General features: G+C 42.5%; 1 protein-coding gene across 1 annotated transcript in view; it reads right to left on the reverse strand.

Annotated features, from left to right (window-relative positions):
• The window catches only part of ZCCHC7 (zinc finger CCHC-type containing 7), a 161525-nt gene that overhangs the window by 62451 nt on the left and 78628 nt on the right, over window positions 1-20446 (reverse strand). Inside the window, exons 2-4 of the mRNA XM_056848601.1 lie at window positions 10690-10733; window positions 8796-8918; window positions 5882-6052 (exon numbers count right to left, since the gene is read on the reverse strand). Coding sequence (XP_056704579.1) covers window positions 5882-6052; window positions 8796-8918; window positions 10690-10733 — 338 coding nt within the window. The remainder of the gene's footprint in view (window positions 1-5881; window positions 6053-8795; window positions 8919-10689; window positions 10734-20446) is intronic.

A 20446-nucleotide genomic window follows, 5' to 3' on the forward strand; every position in this document is an offset into this window, starting at 1 on the left:
TGCCGCGGCAAACAAAAGATTTAATAACACAAGTCATGTTAATTACCTCTGTGTGACAGTTAAGTCGAAGGAAGCTGATTAAAGCCATCAATAAAAAGAAATATATTTAGGGACTCTCCAACAACAGTTTGCTCACATCGGCTTCTCTTAACCTATGCCCACTGAAAGATCTGGGAATGACAAAGCATCCTTAACAATACTTATCATTTGTTATAAACTCTTTGGGTCTGATCCAGTAACGACAGGCACAGAGCCCATGAACACAGGGAAAAACCGCAGGAAGCGCTTTCCCTCTGGTGCACAAATGCTCAAGCACACCCTTAGAAGGCTGCATTCCTTGCCTGGAGGGGAGAGGCTGGGTGGGAATTTTTTTGGGGGGGCATATGTCTCCTATTCCCAGGAGTGACCTGGCATAGTAAGGCCCATGTACCACAGAGAGGGAAGGGAGAGAAACAGGAACCTACCCTGCTATAACACTATGGGGATCTCTCCATGCATAGGTGTGGCACCCACAGTGGACTGGCTCTGCCTACTGTGGCTGCCGTTTTGGGGTGTCACTCACCAACACCTCTCAAAATTCCAAAGGTGCCCATTTATAATGGTCCTAGATGTACTAGACGATAGTTCTGCAGAAAGCTTTTACCTCTCTCGATGTGCCTACTTGAGAGGATTCAGTGGCTGCTCATGCTGGGGCAGCTGTTTCAGCATATTGTAAAAATCGAATTTTAAAAAGGCTTTAATTTTTTTGGTTGAAACTTACTACTTACTGTCTCTGTGTGCCTTCGGCATCTGCCCAGGACCATAGCTAATTTTACTATCAATACTTGCAATCAGCTCATGAATAGATGGAAACACAAAAAGCAGGCACTTCAAACTAGGTCCTTCAAAGGATGCATCTGATTGCACAAGTGCAAAGAGGGGATGGAAGAAAGTGATTTAATGCTTTACACAAATCGCTTTATTTAATGTGAATGACTATGACCCCATGGGATGGCGCCTCTTCTATGGTAAATAAACTAATTTCATTACTATGCTCAGCTGTTTTGTTTAGCTTGGAAAGAATGTGGTTAAGGGGAGACATGATAGAGGTCTATAAAATTATGCATGGTATGGAGAGTGGACAGGGAGAAGCTTTTCTCCTTCTCTCATAATACTAGAACGCAGGGTCATCTGCTGAAGCTGGTGAGAGATTCAAAACAGATAAAAGGAAGTATTTCTTCACACAACACATCGTTAAATTGTGGAACTCCCTGCCCCAGGATGTGGTGATGGTTGCCAAGTTGGAAGGCTTTACAAGGGGAGTGGACATATTCATGGAGGAGAGGGATATCCATGGCTACTAATCAAAGTGAATACTAGCCATGATGCATACCAATTCTCTCTAGTATCACAGGAGCATGCCTAGCATATTAGGTGCTGTGGAACACAGGCAGAATGCTGCTGCTGCAGTCGTCTTGTTTGTGGACTTCCTAGAGGCCCCTGGTTGGTCACTGCGTGAACAGACTGCTGGACTCGATGGGCATTGGTCTGATCCAGCATGGCTTTTCTTATGTTCTAAGCATGGTACTGTGCTTGAGATGAACTTCACCAGGGACCACTGAGATAATGCAGAGCTTGCCTCAAATGTAGGGAATTTATGTATGTTCTCAGCAAAGTTCTCAGACTACCTATGGGGTAGAAGGGAGGGAGAATTAGCCACATCTGAATAGTGCAGAAGGGCGGGGAATTAGCCACATCTGAATAGTGCAAGCCTGGTCCTGGTGTTGACGGGCTTCACCTGTACCCAACTAAGGGTGGTGCAGGACATGGCTCACCTCCACTAAGTACCCAAAGGGTATCTGAAGACATGGAAACTCTGAACTACTGGTTGTCCCACTCCTCTGGAAGACCCACAGATCCCCTCCAGAAGTCATCATGCCTCCCCAGTGCATGGTTCTGACAGAGGTTTGGTGAAGTCTGAATTTCAGCACATGCTGGGAAGAAAGGATGAACCATACCAGCCACCCCTGAAACTTGAATGTCTGGGCCTGCAGCAGTGCCAACTAGTGCTGAAAGAGGATCCCTGTCAACAAGCCCCAATGCTCTGTTCAGGCCAAGACTACCCTGCAGAACTGCTTGATTCCTGCCACCTCCTCAGTGAATATCTGCCACAACGCTCAGATACATGCCAAAAGAGCATTCTTTTAGTCAGCATCCTCTGTCTCGTGATGGCTGTTTGGCTTACACGTTGCTGCTTCCACAATACTGCTTGTAAGGAACAAGTAGGGTCAGCCCTGGTTAGTACAGGGTTGCTGAAAACTTTGCAAAAATTCTGATTGATACTTGTTCCTTGAGGGGGAGAAACAGGCATTTTGGACAAGGAACAAGTATCAATCAGAATTTTTGCAAAGTTTTCAGCAACCCTGTACTAACCAGGGCTGACCCTACTTAGCTTCTGAGATCGATGAGAACAGGCTAGTCTGGGCCATCCAGGTCAGGATTCGTATTCTATCAATCCTGTATCAGAGGAAAAGAAAGGGTACTTAGGACAAAGGAGAAAAAGTTAAGAAACTGGATGGCAGTGTATGTTGTGTTTCAAGCCATTTCTTCCTCCTCAGAAAGTTAACATAGTGCAAGTTTTTAGCTATTCCGGCAGCAAAAGCAGAAGCAAGCGTATGCATAAAGAATGCACAGTGAAATTTTGGAAAGCCAAGAGGGATAAGTGGGTGGGCTTCAGAGCTCTCCATGATTTCCTGCCTTTTTTACCCATATTTATTAGAAGAATTTTTGCAAAGAAAGTATATGACAGTCAGCTAACTTTGCATATTTTATACAGGTTGCAGAATTCAGCTGTTCTAGATACATAATTTTTATTAGCAAAGACTAGACCTGGCCCCGTCTGCGTAGGACATCAATACAACCAAGGTCTACCTGCTTAATTATACACTTTTGCTGTGTAACAGAATTTAAGAAGTGTGAGCTATATGCTCAGCATTATGTCTGGTCAGTCTGAGAGACTTCTTGCCACAACGATTAATCTACTAGACAAGAAAAAACGACATAGTGGGCCAATTCATAAGATGATTAAAGCCATCTGAAAGAAACACTACTACTATTTTGGGATTTGTACAGTGCTTTCCATACGTTCAAAACACTTCGTATTCATCTCAGTAACTGGTATAACAGCCCTCGAAGGTAGGCCAATATTATTGCAGAGGCAGGGTGTGGGGAGCAAAGTCTGAGAAAAGAGTCTGCCTGTGCCTACCTGGTGAAAACATGCCACAGGTGAGATTGGACTCAGCGATTCATCACCCAGTCTCTCGTTCACCACGCACATACTAGACTTCAAGATACTGAGATATACAAGTAGCGAGGTATAGATCTTCTAATTAAAGGAACAGGGGTTAGGTCTTTACCACAAAAGTCTTCCAGTCCTACTGAAGAACTTGATGCTTGCTGGAATTCAACAATGAAGATCTTAAAATAAACCATCATAAATCTAAGATTATGATCTTCAGTAAGACAAGAAAAATGCCTCTTTTTCGCTGGGTATTAGACGGCTTTGAGGTTGACCAAGTCAAGGAGTTTGCTTACCTTGGCATTCTTTTTTCCCATAACCTAAATTGGAATGCCCATCAAAAAGCAGTGTCCAACAAAATTAAACCTGGGGTTGGTGCTATTGTCAGCTTTTTCCACACCAAAGGTGGCAAATATATTCTAGGAGCTATTCAGGTTTTTAATCTAAAAATTACCCCAATTATTCTCTTTGGTGTTCCCATCTGGATAACAGTTGTCAATGAATCTATAGATCGTCCATTGCTTCAGTTCTTATGAAAACTCCTAAATGCCCCTCAATGTGTTGTTGGCGTTACTCCTTGTTCCGAGTTTGGCCAAATGTCACTCGAAGCTAGGGCATGGTTGGCCGCCTTTAAACTACACCTTAAACTGTGCTTTAGCACTGAGGGGTTCCTAGCTTCTCTGAAGCACAACCCTTTTAAATCCTCATGGCAAAAAATCTTAGATGAGAAACTGTCATTGTTGGGCTTCTCGCAGGATATGCTATTAGATCTTGGGAAAACTGAAGCTTTCACCAAAATTAAAAAGTGCATTAAAGAGCTTGATTATAACAGCACTACATTTCGTGCTCACAGCGTTTGTTCATCCCAGTTCTTCAGAATACCACTACCACATGGTTTGCCTGCTTATACATATTATTTGACAACTCCTCGTCTTTCTAGAGCTTTTCGTTTAGCTAGATTGAATGCTAACCCCTCTATGGTTATGCAGGGCAGAATTTTGAATATACCATATCCAGACAGGACCTGTCCTTGTTCTTCTGGCTCTATCAATTCACTAGCTCATGCCCTTTTGGAATGCCGCTTTTACGAGGAACTTCGATCACATTATATTTCTCCCCTTTTAACATACAAATCTAATGCCTCTGTGTCTGACATAATGCCTTTTCTACTAAGCAATAGGGATCCCAAGGCTACAATGTCAGTGGCAAGATTTGTTTCAGTCCTTATATCCCTCAAACACTAGATATATGCTGCTCAAGATCAATGGATCAAGGAGCTTCTAAGGGATAAAAGGAAAGGAATTCAACAATTCTAAGGATGGAGAAAGCATTCTAATGTGTAAATTGTAGAGAGGGAGTGATATAATAATAATGCGGATTTTAGTTAAATGAATAAATATAGTATTATTTGATTAAGTGCTATGGGTATTTTAGTTATATTAGCGCTGTTTTAGTTGTTGTTTTTTAAAGTAATTAAAATCACCAGTATTTGATTTTTTTAAAGTAACATTATATCTAGGGTTTTTTTTCCTTTTCCTTTTATTGTAAGATTAAATGTTTCTAATAAAAAAAAACTTCTTCTAGTCCATGCAGAATCATAATTACATTTTTAACATATACAAACTTAACATCATACACTTAATGAGTAAAAATATATTGGCAATCCACTGGATTAATGTCCACAATTTTTAATGAATTTCATAAATACCGTTTTAAAGTGTACGTTTTGCTGAAAAGTAAATTTAAAATGATGAAGAAAAAACATTTTATGTACTGAACATGCCTTTTTTACTAAGCATCAGGGACCCCAAGGCTACATTGTCAGTGGCAAGATTTGTTTCAGTCCTTATATCCCTCCAACACTAGATATATGCTGCTCAAGATCAATTGATCAAGGAGCTTCTAAGGGATAAAAGGAAAGGAAAGGAAAGGAAAGGAAAGGAAAGGAAAAGGAAAGGATGTACTGAACATTCAAGTATTTATGAAGGAAATACGAAGTGTTCTAAGCCTTAAATCACACCAAGTAAAACATAGTAACTTCAGAACTAACAAAGTTGTAAAAGCAAAAATCGGGCATCACGATTGGACAGTGCGGCCAGATTTCTATTTTCAAATTATATTTTTATTTTATTATCCATATAACCAGTTGGATCCCATAGGTGCCTCTTCATTCACAGACTGACTCCTTACATTAATGGATCCAACCCAGCATGCTGAAGGTAACAGAAAACAATAATCTTACACATAAATCCTTGGGGAAGGAACTGTGGCTCAGTTTGTAGAGCATCTGCTTGGCATGCAGAAGGTCCCAGGTTCAATCCCAAGCATCTCCAGTTAAAGGGACTAGGCAAGTAGGTGATGTGAAAGACCCCTGCTTGAGAGCCTGGAGGGCCGCTGCCGGTCTGAGTATACAATACTGACTTTGACGGACCAAGGGTCTGATTCGGTATAAGGCAGCTTCATGGGTCCATGTGTTCAAATACATTCTCACCAAATGCAACTGTACCACCAGGACTGCTGGCAGGAACACCTCCAATTTGTGATAAGCAGAAGCGGTACTGAAGACAGGGGGCAAGGGTTAGCTGTGGTTAATACTGTACTCACATCTGCGTAATGGCCTCTCATTGCACAACGGTTACAATGTTTACTCCAGAAAGTTCTCTCGAGACACTCCCTTGAGCAGTGTCCAGGCAAACAGCAATTGAAACAAAACCGTGCAGGGCAGTTGTTTTGTAGGTGCCCCCTTTCTGCACACAGGCAACACGGTGGAACTTTCTACGAAGAAATATGGAGAGAGAGAAAAAAAACAACCCCAAGATATTTAAGTATCTGTGGAACTCTTAAGTGAAACATGCACAATACAGTTAGAAGAAGCGTTGGTTTTTATATGCCGACTTTCTCTACCACTTAAGGAAGAATCAAACCGGCTAACAATCACCTTCCCTTCCCCTCCCCACAACAGACACCCTGTGAAGTAGGTGGGGCTGAGAGAGTGTGACTGAAGTCCACAATGAACCATCACTACTTTGCGCAAGACCACTTCCTATAGCAGTAGTTAACTTCTCCCACTGTTGCAGAAAGCATGATGGAAGCAACACAGAGAGTATGGAGTGCCCCCACTCAACATCCTGAAGATGGTTTTTGCTGTAGAAAAGAGCAAGGGTCCAGCAGCACCTTGAAGACTAACAAAACTGGCAAAATTTCTGTCAGGGTATGAGCTTTCGTGAGCCACAGCTCACTTCTTCAGATACAGCTAGAATGAAGAAGTGAGCTGTGGCTCAAGAAAGCTCATGCCCTGCCAGAAATTTTGTTAAGTCTTCAAGATGCTACTGGACTCTTGCTCTTTTCTACTGCTAGTGACGGACTAACGCGGCTACCCATCATGACCCCTCTCCATGGTTTTTGCTGCTCATACTTGAGTGGCTCGAGGAATTCTGATTTGCAAGATGTCCATTAAAGTAATCTTTCCCCATACCTATATACATCTCATGAAATCTGCCCAGGTCATTGACGCCGCTACCCTCCTGGACCAGTTGGCTGAGGCATGTATTAAGGGCACCATGCTCTGGAGGTTTAGTTCCTACCTAGTTGGCTGATTCTAGAAGGTGGGGGACCACTGGTCAGCCCTCTGGCACATAAAATACAGGGTCCGCAGAGCTCTAGCGCTATGACAGAGTTGGAGAAAATGACACGTTGAATTTCTGCCTGGAGACATTTCTGAAGCCAGTGCAAGCTTAAAAACCAAGGCAAATATCAGTATAGGGAGCCCAACTTATAAGAAAATGCAACATGTGAGACTGGACATGCATATAGTTTATATGAGACAGAAATTAAGCCATGCTTTCGGGAGCCATGCTTTCTGGCTTAATTCTTCCCTTAAATCAAAGGTTTTCTGATCTGGAATAATTCTTTATCCTACCACACACAATAAGCACAAACATACACAATACAACTTTGTCCTCACCTTCAGGACGATACATAGGCAGTACAATAGGCCACTCACTACAGTTACTCCCTATATTCCCAATCCTGACCTTCCTTCTGCTAGATGCAGCTTACTACCTAGTGATACTTAGTGAGAGCCAGCATGGCGTAGTGGTTAAAAGCAGTGGTTTGGAGCGGTGGAGTTTGATCTGGAGAACCAGGTTTGATTCCCCACTCCTCCACATGTGGCCTCAGCATTTTGATATGTTGCACCTCACCGAGCTCCCTACCGCCTGTAAGCCCGCCTTGGCTAACAACAGCTGCCCAAGGAGAAGTAACTTGATAGGACTGGGAGCCGGCGAAAGCATCATTAAGAGACAAGATGGTTGTGACTAACCTCTAACATAGATTGAGGAGTTAATGAAGGGGACAGCCACTGATGACCCTAAATCAAAGTTGTCCCCCGGAGTTGTCAAACTTTGGGGTAGGGGCTTGGCCCATCACTACCCCCTCATAACCTTCTCAAGATGCCCCTCTAGCAAAATTACTTCTAGCAAGAACCTTAAAGCCTGGAAATGGCAAATGACAAATTATTCACTTTGTAGATAAATTCAAGAAAGCCAGCGCCAGGCTCCTTCCTAGTGCCTTCTCCGCAGTCGCCGGCTGCGCGCTCCGGAAATGAAGACAACGACGAGCCTTCTGCCGAGGATTGGAAGAAGCAGAGCCGGGACGGGGCTGGACCGGGAGTGGGACGCCTGGGTGGCCGTCTGCGGCAGGCTGATTGGTGACTGCAGCACAGGGGGTTGGCGGTGAGGGCCGAACGGGGGCCCGCCTGGCGTTTGTGCTGGAGCCAAGCCCTTCGCTTAGCTCGGGTTTCCACTCTGCTTGTTCATGCAACCGAAGGTGGCTCTGAGCTCATGCAGAGGGTTGTCCCCACCATCAGCCCCCGCCGCATAACAGTCTTTTTTAATTTGTATGAAGATACCAGTTGGAAAAAGAACCAAACTGAAGGGGTGGGGGCTATGCTCCAGCTGCTTTCCTTCCCCAGCTCGGCCACCCATGGGTTGCCAACCTCCAGGTAGTAGCAGCAGATCTGCTATTTCAGTTCACCTGGAGAAAATGGCCACTTTGGCAATTGGACTCTATGGCATTGAAGTCCCTCCCTAAACCCCACCATCCTCAGGCTCCACCCCAAAAACCTCCCGTAGGTGGCAAAGAGGGACCTGGCAACCCTTAGCCCCATGTGGACTTCTAGCTGTGTTGGCACTTTGCGATAAATAAGTGGGTTTTGGGTTGCAGTTTGGGCACTTGGTCTCTAAAAGGTTTGCCATCACTGCACTAGGATCTGGGAAAACCAGGTTCAAATCCCCACCCGCGCCATGGAAGCTTGCTGGGTGACCTTGGGCCAGTCATGCATGCTCAGCCCTGGCCTTGGCTAGTATTTGGATGGGAGACCTCCAAGGAATACCAGGGTGACATGGAGGCAGGCAACGGCAAACCACGTCTCTTGCCTTGAAAACCCTACGCGGTTGCCATAAGTCAGCTGTGATTTGACGGCAAAAAATAATAAGATAGATCCAAATATTGTACTTACCTTTGGAGTAGGACAGTTTTTTGACAAGTGACCTCTTTTATCACAATTTCTGCAAGTGATATTTTTGTCCAGCATGTAGTATCTGTTGTTACGACGCACAGTAACATAGTTACCAATTTGTGCCTAAAGAAACAAAAATAAATTATTAGACAGAAAACCCTGTACCTATTCACGACTGCAGCTACTTTGGGGGAGGGGAAAGGCAAGTTTTTAAAAGTTTATAGGTTTTCCTTTTGCTTTTCACTATGTCACTTTTGGTACAGACTCATCACAAAGGATTACAATTTGTTCTACCACAGGAAGTCTTCAGCAAGAGTGGTGCACAAGGGGAAAAGAGAGTGTGTGACACTGATGACATTCTGGCTTATTCAGTTCACAACTTGGTCATGATGTCCGGAAGATGGTAAATGGTAAAGGTAGTTCCCTGTGTAAGCACCAGGTCATTACTGACCCATGGGGTGATGTCACATCCCAACGTTTCCTAGGCAGACTATGTTTACGGGGTGGTCTGCCACTGCCTTCCTCAGTCGTCTACACTTTACCCCCAGCAATCTGGGTACTCACTTTGCCAACCTTGGAAGGACGGAGGGCTGAGTCAAGTTTGAGCCGGCTACCTGAAACCGACTTCTGTCGGGATCGAACTCAGGTCGTGAGCAGAGCTTCTGACTGCAGTACTGCAGCTTACCACTTTGCACCACAGGGCCCCTCTCAACATTATTCCACAACAACACTTTGCAAAACGTATCAAACGTTTTGGAAAAACAATTCAAGAGAATAAACTCATAAGGGGTACTATCTATTGAAGTACTTCAGTATTGGAGTGCGTAAAGAATAATGAAAAGAAAATCCTTGGTTTTACGCATGGTCATCTGAACATGGTTGGAAACTGAGAGTTTAAACCAGAGCAAAATGTTTCTTAGACCATCTGCAATATAGTTTTGCAAAGAGGTGTGGTGGTTGTTTCTGATTTATTCGGCTGGTGCGGTAGAGTCAATGGCAGTAATGGGCACCCACTGTCTTTCTAATACAGAAGACTACCGTTGACAGTGACCATGATATTCAATTAGAGACGCACATACCGCGCCAGCTATTTGTGACTAGAGCTAAAGGTCAAGTAAATGTGTGCACAGATGTAAAAGGCTGCTGGTGGGTGAGCTGATACACAAGAGGAATAAGAAGTCGGAAAGCTGTTGACCTCAAACTGGAATACAAGAAACATAAGGAAGCAAAATAGAAAGCCATCTCTGGAAGGGCAATGAACGACTGAAGCTCAACTGAGAATGTGATTATAAACTTCATCTTTGACTTTTTTCCCCTTCACAAAATCCTATTTTGTCATTATTTCTGATGTCTGAATGCTCAGTAGTGACCTGGCCAAAGACTGGCTTTAAATGCTTACATAAGGTAAATATCATTAATGTAAAAGCTGATGCAAATTTACACATGATTTACTGATTCAATGGCTGCGGTATTAGCTGCCATATGATCACAGCTGTTATTGGGATGTGACGCCAGGCTCCACCACCCTGAACTAAGCACTAAAGTGCCCTTGCTAGAAAACAGTTTTGCGAACTGCGACTGAGGATAAGCCCAAAAGCACCTGAAAATTATACGAGAATTTCAGAAAGAATCCCATTACTTGTTTCTCCAGCCTTGTTCCAGCAAAATATAAAAGGCCGCAAAATCATGTTTAATTGTAAATTTTCTTTCTGGAATTCATTCTGTAAGTGCACTAGGCTTCGATCTGACCCAATGCTGGAGATCTTTCACATCACCTACCATCTCATCCTCTTAGCTGGAGATGCTGGGGGTTGAACCTGGTGTCTTCTACGTGCCAAGGAGACACTCTACCCCGAGCCAGTAACAGAAAAAAACATAGTCAGTAACATTTTACCTCTAAATCTTTATCACTGATAGCCCAGTCTGTTCCGCCTTCTCCTGTAAAACAGAAAATTTTAAAATATATTAACTCATTACAGTTGAATGACAAAACTATAACAAATATGCATTTCTCGTTAAGAAGTTACAAAGCTCATTTTGAAAAAAAGCTGAGTGAAAATAAGTAACTTCAGCAGTGACACACAACGATACCTGCCCAAAAATTTTACCTTAAACTTCGACTGACCTTGATGCTTGCTAATTCTAGGAACATAAAATGCCAAAATTTACTCAGTACTAATGGCCTGGATAGAGTGCAAAGGAGCTGAGTGCTTGCTTCAACGTGCACATTTACTAAGAAAGAAGGACAGTTAATAACCTTTTATATAAAGTAAAATCATGTGCTGAAGTGAAGGTTTACATAATTTATCTACAGTAGACTCAGGTTCGCTGTATAGGTCTCTTATATTTAACTAGGTACATGTTTGATTACGGATGTACATAATTTTTACTATTATGGTGGTTTATGTAATTTTTTTAGTGTGGATTATTGATTGCATTTTATAAAAGTGTTGGTTTAAGACTGTATTTTACACATGTGCTGGTCTATGACCGTAACAATAAACTAAACTAAACTAAGCTTCAACGTGCGCAGAGCTACAATGTTTTTCAAGCTGTGTTCCGAGGAACTCTGTAATTCCTAGGAATGAATGTAGGAGGGATTCCTAGCTAAATGAGAAGATCAATAACAGCGACTAGGCTTCCCTAAAGGACAGCATGAACACCATTTCCAATCTTCTCCTGCAGTATGCAACCGCAAGGGAAAGTTTAGTGTTTTGCAGATCACCCTCATTTCCCCATAGAAAGGCCCAACAGAAATCAAGCGTGCCTTCCAGAACACTCCATGGAATCCTGGGCAATGCTTAGAAGTTTTGCAAGGGAGACAATGATACGGGAAGGGGTTTTTGGAAGTAGAAAGTTTGAAAACCACCGTTGCAGTATCTACTCATTTAGTAGGATGCCGATCGCTATATCTAGCATGGCCTGTGATTGTTGTGATGTGATGGTTGACGGGAGAGCCACTGCTTAAATCATGTGATGAACCTGAGTCTCCCAGATCCTATTCCAACACTCTAACCACTACACGACGCTGGCTCTCACCAGCAGTAAACCTGATGCCGGCTCAGCTACGCCAGTGCAAGGACCAGATATGGGGGGCACCAGCACCCATTCGGCCTCTGGCACTGGTGCAACATTACGCCTGCAAAAACGCTGATGTAAATATAAACACTATAAGTGAAATCAAGGGGAGTGAAACACACATACACACACCACCCCAGCTACATACCTGGAGCTGCAAAATTTCTGGAAATTTCAAAACTATAGGGGAAAGCACACACACACACGCAAGAAGCTGCCTTATACTGAATCAAACCCTTGGTCCATCAAAGTCAGTATTAGAATCAGAGAGTTGGAAGGGACCACCAGGGTCATCTACTCCAATCCCCTGCACAATGCAGGAAATTCACAACTACCTTCAAGTACTTGAAGATGGTTATCATATTGTCTGCTCAGACCAGCAGCGGCTCTCCAGAGTCTCAGGCAAAGGCCTTTCACATCACCTACTCGCCTAGTCCCTTTAACTGGAGATGCTGGGGATTGAACCTGGGACCTTCTGCATGCCAAGCAGATGCTTTATCACTAAGCCACAGCCCCTCCCCAGGCTGTGGAAGAGCGGGGTTGCCTCCATTTATTTGGGGGGGGGGAGGAATGAAATTTTGAGGGAAATTGAAACATGTGCAATAGTTACTTCCTTATTAATTACTGTTTTAACAAGATAAAGCACATCAAGCATAATTTAATTAATGTATAGATTAGAATCCAGTAGCACCTTAGAGGCCCTGACCTGGATAGAAGGCAGGATATAAATCCAATTAATAAATAGCACAGGCTTGCCTGAGCTCGTCAGATCTCAGACGTTAAGCAGGGTCGACCCTGGCAAGTATTTGGATGGGAGACTTTCAATGAGTACTAGGGTCGAGATGCAGAGGCAGGCAATGGCAAAACAGCTTCCGAAAGGCTCTTGCCTTGAAAACCCAAACCAGGGGTCGCCGTAAGTCAGCTGTGACTTCATGGCAAAAAAAAGTGTACCTTAGAGACCAACAAGGTTTTCGGGAGGCAAACATTTAAGAATCAACACTCCCTTCATCAGATATGAGCTGGAAGGGAGCTTTGACTCTTGATATCCCAACAATCTAGTTGGTCTCTAAGGTGCTACTGGACTCGAATCCAGCTGTTCAACTGCTATCCTCTGAAACTTAATCAGCATATATACCACTTGCACTATCTGGCATATTTATGAAATTTAAAAACAAGCAAAACTGTCAATATACCAAACAATCAAGATGGGGGGGGGCACTTTCACACTTGCCGAATAATGCACTTTCAATCCACTTTCAAGGCACTTTGAAGCTGGATTTTACTGTGGGAACTGGTAAAATCCACTTGCAAACGATCGTCAAAGTGGATTGAAAGTGCATGATTTGGCATGTGAGAAAGTGCCCAGAAAGAGAAAGAGAGGGAAAAGCAAACTGCTGCACCTTACACATGTGCTACCTTACAAATGTATCTTAGTTTTGCCATCTGAGATAAGAAAAAATAAAGGTCCAAAACAAAAACAGAAAAACACTCAAGAGAAAGGACACGTTGTTCAAACAGCCAAGGATGAAAACAAACATTAGTTTAACATTTTTATCATGGCTATACTCAGAACTCTTATCGATACCCTACTTCTGGACAAACGCACTGTCCTGGATCCTTCACTTTGTTGCGGATTTTAACCTTAAATCACTGTTTAGGATGTTTTGACACAGTAGGCCGGAGAGGTTTTTGTGTAAATCTGCAAAAGTGCACTTTTCACTATTCTAGCTAACTTGCAGGTTGCAGGCTTGAGAAGAATGATGTATCAATAAATGGCTTTATACCCAGAATAAACCCAAGAACAAATGGAACGGAGTTTGCAACAGTTACCCTTCAGGATTCTCAGAGGTCTCTTATATCATGCCTTTGAAAAGGAAGGTTTAGTAAAGTTATGTGTCATCCTATGTAATAGCTTCTACATAAAATGGTCACACCCTATAACCACTGAATCTCTCTGATTTGGAATTCAGTGAAATCTATTGTCCCCCCTTTTGGTAAAGCTCTAGGTATAAGAAGCTTTTAACCTTTCAATTTTTAGAAGTCAACTTATATAAAACAAGAACGAGAGGTATGCTTATCCAGGATTGATTTCTATGGGTTATGGCAGTACTCTGTGTATCTAATGGTTCATTTACCAGTAATCAGATCTAGAATGATCAGGTTATTTTTAAATAAAGGTTTTAATTAATATATTGACAGTTTATTGGCTGAGAAATACAGGATTTCACTTTGAACCAGGAACAAACAAATAAACAAACCTCAATATTTCCCTTAGGGATTGAGGGCTGTGCTGTGTAAGAGAACATTCAATCATCAAGCAGCATTGTGATCTAGCAGGTTATAGTCTCGATGGGACTGTTTAAAGTAATCCCCCTCTCATAAGTGGGTCCCAGTGACCTCCAGAACTCCTCCAACTAGGATTCAAGGACAGTGTACCCCACACAAATAAACAAGAGAAGGGGATCCCCCCCCGCCTCACATCTGGACTTCTAAAGTATCCCCCCCCCAGCAACGTGCACCTTCCTACGGATCAGTGTAACAACCCTTCCTCAGTCAGGAGTTTCTAGCAGTATTTCCATACAAGGGTGGAAATGTGTGCACTGTGCAGAACGGCCTCCCCCCCCCTTCCCTGAAGATATGCCAGCAGAACATGCTGATGGAACCCACATCCAAGTAGGAGAAATAGGAATCACAACCTCATTCCTGGGCATATAGCAGCCTTTCAACCATTGCTACCACTGGCCACACATTCATGACCCTCCAATGGGACAGCTTAAACAGAAGCCATCAGAGGTCTAATGCAACTCCCTGCAAGAGAGAAATACTGGCCCTCCTACACTCACGATTGTATCCTACCTTTTAGGTACCCTCAAGGGATAAGAGGGAGGTACAGGAAAGAAGCGCACCTAGGTCAGGGGTGTCAAACATAAGGCCCGCGGGGCCGGATTCGGCCCCTTGAGAGCTCTTATCTGGCCCACGAGCCAGCCGAGGCAGCCATACCCCCAACTCTTGATCTGGGCTGGTGAAGCATGTCTCGGCCCCCACCAAGTGACATTTAAGTCATATCCGGCCCTCGTAACAAATGAATTCGACACCCTTGACCTAGGTGGTTCCAATCCTTAGGTCACGTCTTGTGCAGAATGCTTAAGCTCATCGGCATCAGAAAACTGACAAAAACAAAAAGGGTCTGAAAAAGGTCAAGTTGGATCTGACCACAATTACGGTCATCAATGGCCCAATCTGAGGCACCTTCTTTCAAAAGAAAGGCCTGCTACGTTCAATGGGGTTTATGTTCTAATGTGGATAGGACTGCAGCCACAGCCTCTTGCAATGAAAATCATCCAAGTCCTCCTGCACCTTGTCTCTTTGCTCAAGTGTCGTTGCAGTTGCCTTAAACTTGTATCACACAGCATGCTTTCCAAGTCCTTTAAAATTGGTCATTTTTTCTTCTCATTTTCCTTCCATTTGCTTCCATTTTTTCCTTCAAAACTGGCAAACAAAACTCTAGAGAAGGAGTGTCAAAATAAGGCCCGAGGGCTGGATCCGGCCCCTTGAGAGCACTTATCCAGCCTGTGAGGTAGGACACACACACCCCGCTCCCAATTTGGGCTGGTGAGGCATGGCACCAAGTGAAATTTATGTTGTATCCAGCCCTCGTAACAATTGAGTTTGACATCCCTGCTCTAGAGGTAGTACAGACCAGAAAGACGCTATTATTTCTTGCAATTTGCATGCCACACTTCTGTCAAACATATATTTTAAAGAATGTAGTGGCTGATTGAATAGATTTACTGGCACAGTTCTTTGTCTTTTTTAGAAATAATCTCACGTTGCCGGCAAAATGCTCACTTTATCATTACCACAGTCCTTCCCAGCATGGCAAGTCCATTATCCCACCATTTCATGATCTGCATTTTATTTTGTAACTCCTTTTGTTTGATGTTTGCTGGAATTAATTTTGTGGTTTACAGACCAGTCTCCTAAACTATCAACTTCATTCCAATCCAAAAACCCTATCCTCCAAAGCATTCACAATCAAATTTTACTAGTTTACTTATGAGAATGTCATGTGGAACTGTGTCAAAAGCACAGCTAAATTTGATTATGCTGAAGATTATATCTACTGTATTCCCTTTATCCACTCAACCACTTAACTTATAAAAGATGGAGATTAGTCTGAATTGGCATGTTATTTCTCAAACTCACACTAGTAGCACTGACTCCTGAATTTTTCTTCAGAGCCAGACACATCTTGTTGAGTAAAAACGACATGCTGTTAAGGGATTTTAAGCAGTAAAGGATGTATTGTCCTGAGCAGAAGGATTCTTCATAGCCACCCTCTTCTTCTGCCCCCACCACACAGAACATGGTCTAGATATTACATTCAGTTGACACATGGATGAACATATCCAAAGTACAACCTACTAGCATTAATTGCTGAATATCTCTCAGCTGTGGTTGTTGAATAACCTTAGCCAAACTTGCAAATGCCATGTGGTCGCTTCTGGCTATCTTTTGCATACATGGGGTGACTTCTGTTGCACTTCCCATGAAGTAAGTAATGAAAATATTTAGTTGCACTGCACGTCCCATCCAACTTGTTCGAAGACGACTTTGTGTGTTTGATTATGCTCATGGGTTCTCTTCTGAATGAAATGGGCAGTTGCTTTCTGATAAAACATTAATTATAAACTGAAGATACACACTACAGTGGCATCTCAAAAGCTGAGCTTTGTATAACCGAAGAGACGTAAGGGGGGGTAGGTCCTTCCCCTTTTCAGTGTGTGCAGATACTACTGTTTAGCCTGAAGAGGAGAAGACTGAGAGGGGATATGATAACCATCTTCAAGTACTTGAAGGGCTGTCATATAGAGAATGGTGCCGAGTTGTTTTCTGTTGCTCCAAAAGGTCGGACCAGAAGCAACGGGTTGAAATTAAATCAAAAGAGTTTCCATCTAGACATTAGGAAGAGCGGTTCCTCAGTGGAACAGACTTCCTCGGGAGGTGGTAAGTGCTCCTTCCCTGGAGGTTTTTAAGCAGAGGCTAGATGGCTGTCAGCAATGCTGATTCTATGACCTTAGGCAGATCATGAGAAGGAGGGCATCTTGGCCATGTTCTGGGCATGTTCTTGGCCATGTTCTGGGTGTGTGTGGGGGAGGTAGTTGGGAATTTCCTGCACTGTGTAAGGGATTGGACTAGATGATCCTAGTGGTCCCTTCCAACTCTATGATTCTATTGTTGCCATCATGGTTACAGTTATTCTATAATGTCCATCTTGTGTCTCTGTGAAAAAAAACCCAATTATAAATGAAGCAAACAGGCAAATGAACAAACAAACCAGGGAATAAGGGGCCTGATTTTATGTAAGGTACATGAATTGGAAAATGCAAGTCAGCTCTGCATTACATTATGATCAGGACAAATTAAAGCACTGCCAACAAGATCTCCAGTGACCTTCCCCACTATTTTGCACTGTTTCTTGACAAAGGAGAACATTTGGCCTATAGTGCCAAACATGTCAGCAAATCAAGGCTTTGGGGCCCCTACTCAGACATTCTAAAACGATGGCATGACTTCTGGAGAAAACAAAAATCACTTTTAAAAGCAAAACTGCTCTCCAAGCTCCTGTGGTATACTTAGAGAGATATCTCAGTTTTGCTCTGGTGAATAAGTGAGATCACTCATTATAAAATACAAAAATCTATTGATGGAATGAATTATCTACCAGAGTTCCATAAAAGTAGAAGAAACTCGAATAGATCCACAAACCCTTCCCGAGGAATTATTGGAAGCAGTTTGTCACAGATAAATTCTGACAAAACGACAATCTTTCTTCCCACAGCAGTCACACAATGCCTCAATGCTTATCAGATATTTCTTAACCATGCTCTATAAGGCTTTGGCCAATTCATTTTTAAGTATCATTATCTTGATGTACCATGGCACTTTTAAGTAATCTTTATGAGACCAGATGGATCACATAAGCTAGAATGGAAAACCCAATCTACAATGAAAGGAAAATGTGTTTCAAATGTTTAACACCGACAAATTGGGAGTGGGGGGTAAAAAAACACCTAAGATAAAATCATATATTAATTGCAGACTAACAACCGTAACCTGGCTTGAAAAATATGTTACCCTTGGAATAGACTGTCACCAGAAGCGAAGTCTGACAGCTGGAAGCTATGACATGGTATTTATAATCTCTGAAGGGAATGTCCTACTGGGGGCCATGGCAGGTTAAGGCTGGAATTTAAGCAGGTTCACTAACTCTGAGGTTTAATACATGGGAATTAAGATTGTTTAATCCAAATGAAGACATGTGCTTTTATATTTCAAACCGCCTGTTTTCAAATACAAAAAAAAAAAAAAAACTAGCTAAGTACCTGAACAAAAAACAAAAACAAAAAAAACCTTCAAACATTTCTTTTAGTATGTAGACCTACTATGTATTTTGGCAATTTCCTAACCATCTAACACACATTACCATTTCAATTTATTATGCCCTTTCCCTTCCATTCTCCTCCCTGGAGTGCAAGATGATCTGAAAGAACTGTAAAAGGATTTTACAAAATATTTACACCACAGCCAAACACATACTTAAAATTATCACACCCCTGAAGAGGCAGCGTAGCTTACAAAAAAATGCAAACAAGCGCTCAATGCATACATTAATTTTCTTTTGTGTCTGCCACCTTTGTATTTTCTCTTAGAATATGACACCCACCATAACTTAAGACTTAGGCACTGTTAGTCATGTTAATTCACAAATCTCAATGGTCCATGGGTTTTCAAAGCTAAGCGCAACATTTGGAGAACAAAGTACATTTCTCTCTCTCTTTCGGCGGGTACAAGTTTTGGGACCACAGGAACAGTTAAATTCATGGCATGGTTGGTCTACCACACAGTCGGGGGAATTCTTTAAATAGAGCCTGTCACTCTCTTTGCCCATCAATGGGATTTCCTTCTCAAACTGCTGATTCGTTCAGGTACACAACAGAGGAAATTTCAGTTAACCTTTGTTTCACCCCAGGGAAAAATCTGTCTGAGAAGTATAAAATGAATAGATTAAAAAAAAAAATAAGTAGCTGATCTTCAGTGCTATTCTTTTTAGAGTTCACAACAAACGAAGGGGGAAGGGAAAGAACATTTTAGTCAAATTGGAGAATAAATGATATAATATGCCATTTGGAAACCCTGTAGTCTATCCTTTTGTTTTTGATTCATAAAAATGAAAAGCCCAACTGAAAACAGAATTATCCTCTCTTTTGTGTGTGCATACAAGATCCCTTCCTTCAAACATTTAACCTTTTTGGTTATTTTCTATGTTATTAAAGAGAGAGAATGATTAGCTTCTTGAAAAAGTAATCCACTGCCTGTCTTGAAGGAGAGACCTCCTGGAGTAGTTACAGGAGTCAGGTTCTCTGCACTCAGGGTAGGGGTTTTAAAAAGCCTTTAACGGGCTATTAGTTTCCTTCTGGGCACAATGCAAAGTGCTGGTGCCTATCTACAAAACCATGTGAATACCAGAAGGACTGCCTTCTACATTATGTTCCTGTCTGCCAGCTGAGATCATCTACCCAAGTCCTGTTCCAGGTTACCCCTCTCCTTATAAAAAGTAAGGCAGGTGAACACTGGGGAAAGAGCTTTTTCAGTTGTGGCACCAAAGAGTTCCTCGTGTCAAATTTGTTGGCCTTCAATGGGGGGCTACGTCAGTTTTATTCTGCCAAGCATTTGGTTCATCCTTCCTGTGGTTGTTTTATACTGCTGTACAGTGTATTTTAAGAGATATTTAAACAAAGTCTGCTGACTTTATTAATTTGTTTTAGTGCAGTATCACTACCCTTCTAGGAGATGTTTTAGGAATTTTAAGTGCTCGGTTCAGAAGCTGTTTATTATTTTTTTTAAAAAAACCATGGCTGCTCTTTCTACCGGTTTCTGGTTTGAGGGACTCTTGTCTTCAATGGTCTTATTCTGCTGGTTTCAGTATTCATTTCAACAAATTTTTGTTTTTAAATAGTTATATGGTGCTTCAGAATCTTTCACTTTGCTGGAGTGAGATATAAGCATCTAAAAAAATAATACATACATACGAGTAAGGACCGTAGCTCAGTGGTAGAGCATCTGCTCGGTGTGCAAAAGGTCCCAGGTTCAATCCCTGGCATCTCCAATTAAAGGGACTAGACAAGTAGGTGATGTGAAATACCTCTGCCTGGGACCCTGGAGAACTGCTGCCGGTCTGAGTAGACAATACTGACCTTGATGGACCAAGGGTCTGGTTCAGTATAAGGTAGCTTCATTTGTTCATGTGAGTGGTGGTAATTTTCACAGAATGTGTCTGCAGAATGCTAGAGCAGAGGATGACCCAACAGATGTCAAAACCATTACTGGATATTATGTTGGAGAAGGAACTATTACAAAAAAGCAAAGGAGGTAGAGAGAACTATTCCCTTCCCCACCCCAAGGGTTTCTCTCAAAAGATGATGTCGTCTTGTACTAGTGCTTGCTAATGCCAAGCTAGCAGAATAGCACGTACTTCCCTCCCCAGACACACACACACACACACACACACA

This window comes from Euleptes europaea, chromosome 4 (genome assembly GCF_029931775.1).
Source record: "Euleptes europaea isolate rEulEur1 chromosome 4, rEulEur1.hap1, whole genome shotgun sequence".
NCBI lineage: Eukaryota > Metazoa > Chordata > Lepidosauria > Squamata > Sphaerodactylidae > Euleptes > Euleptes europaea.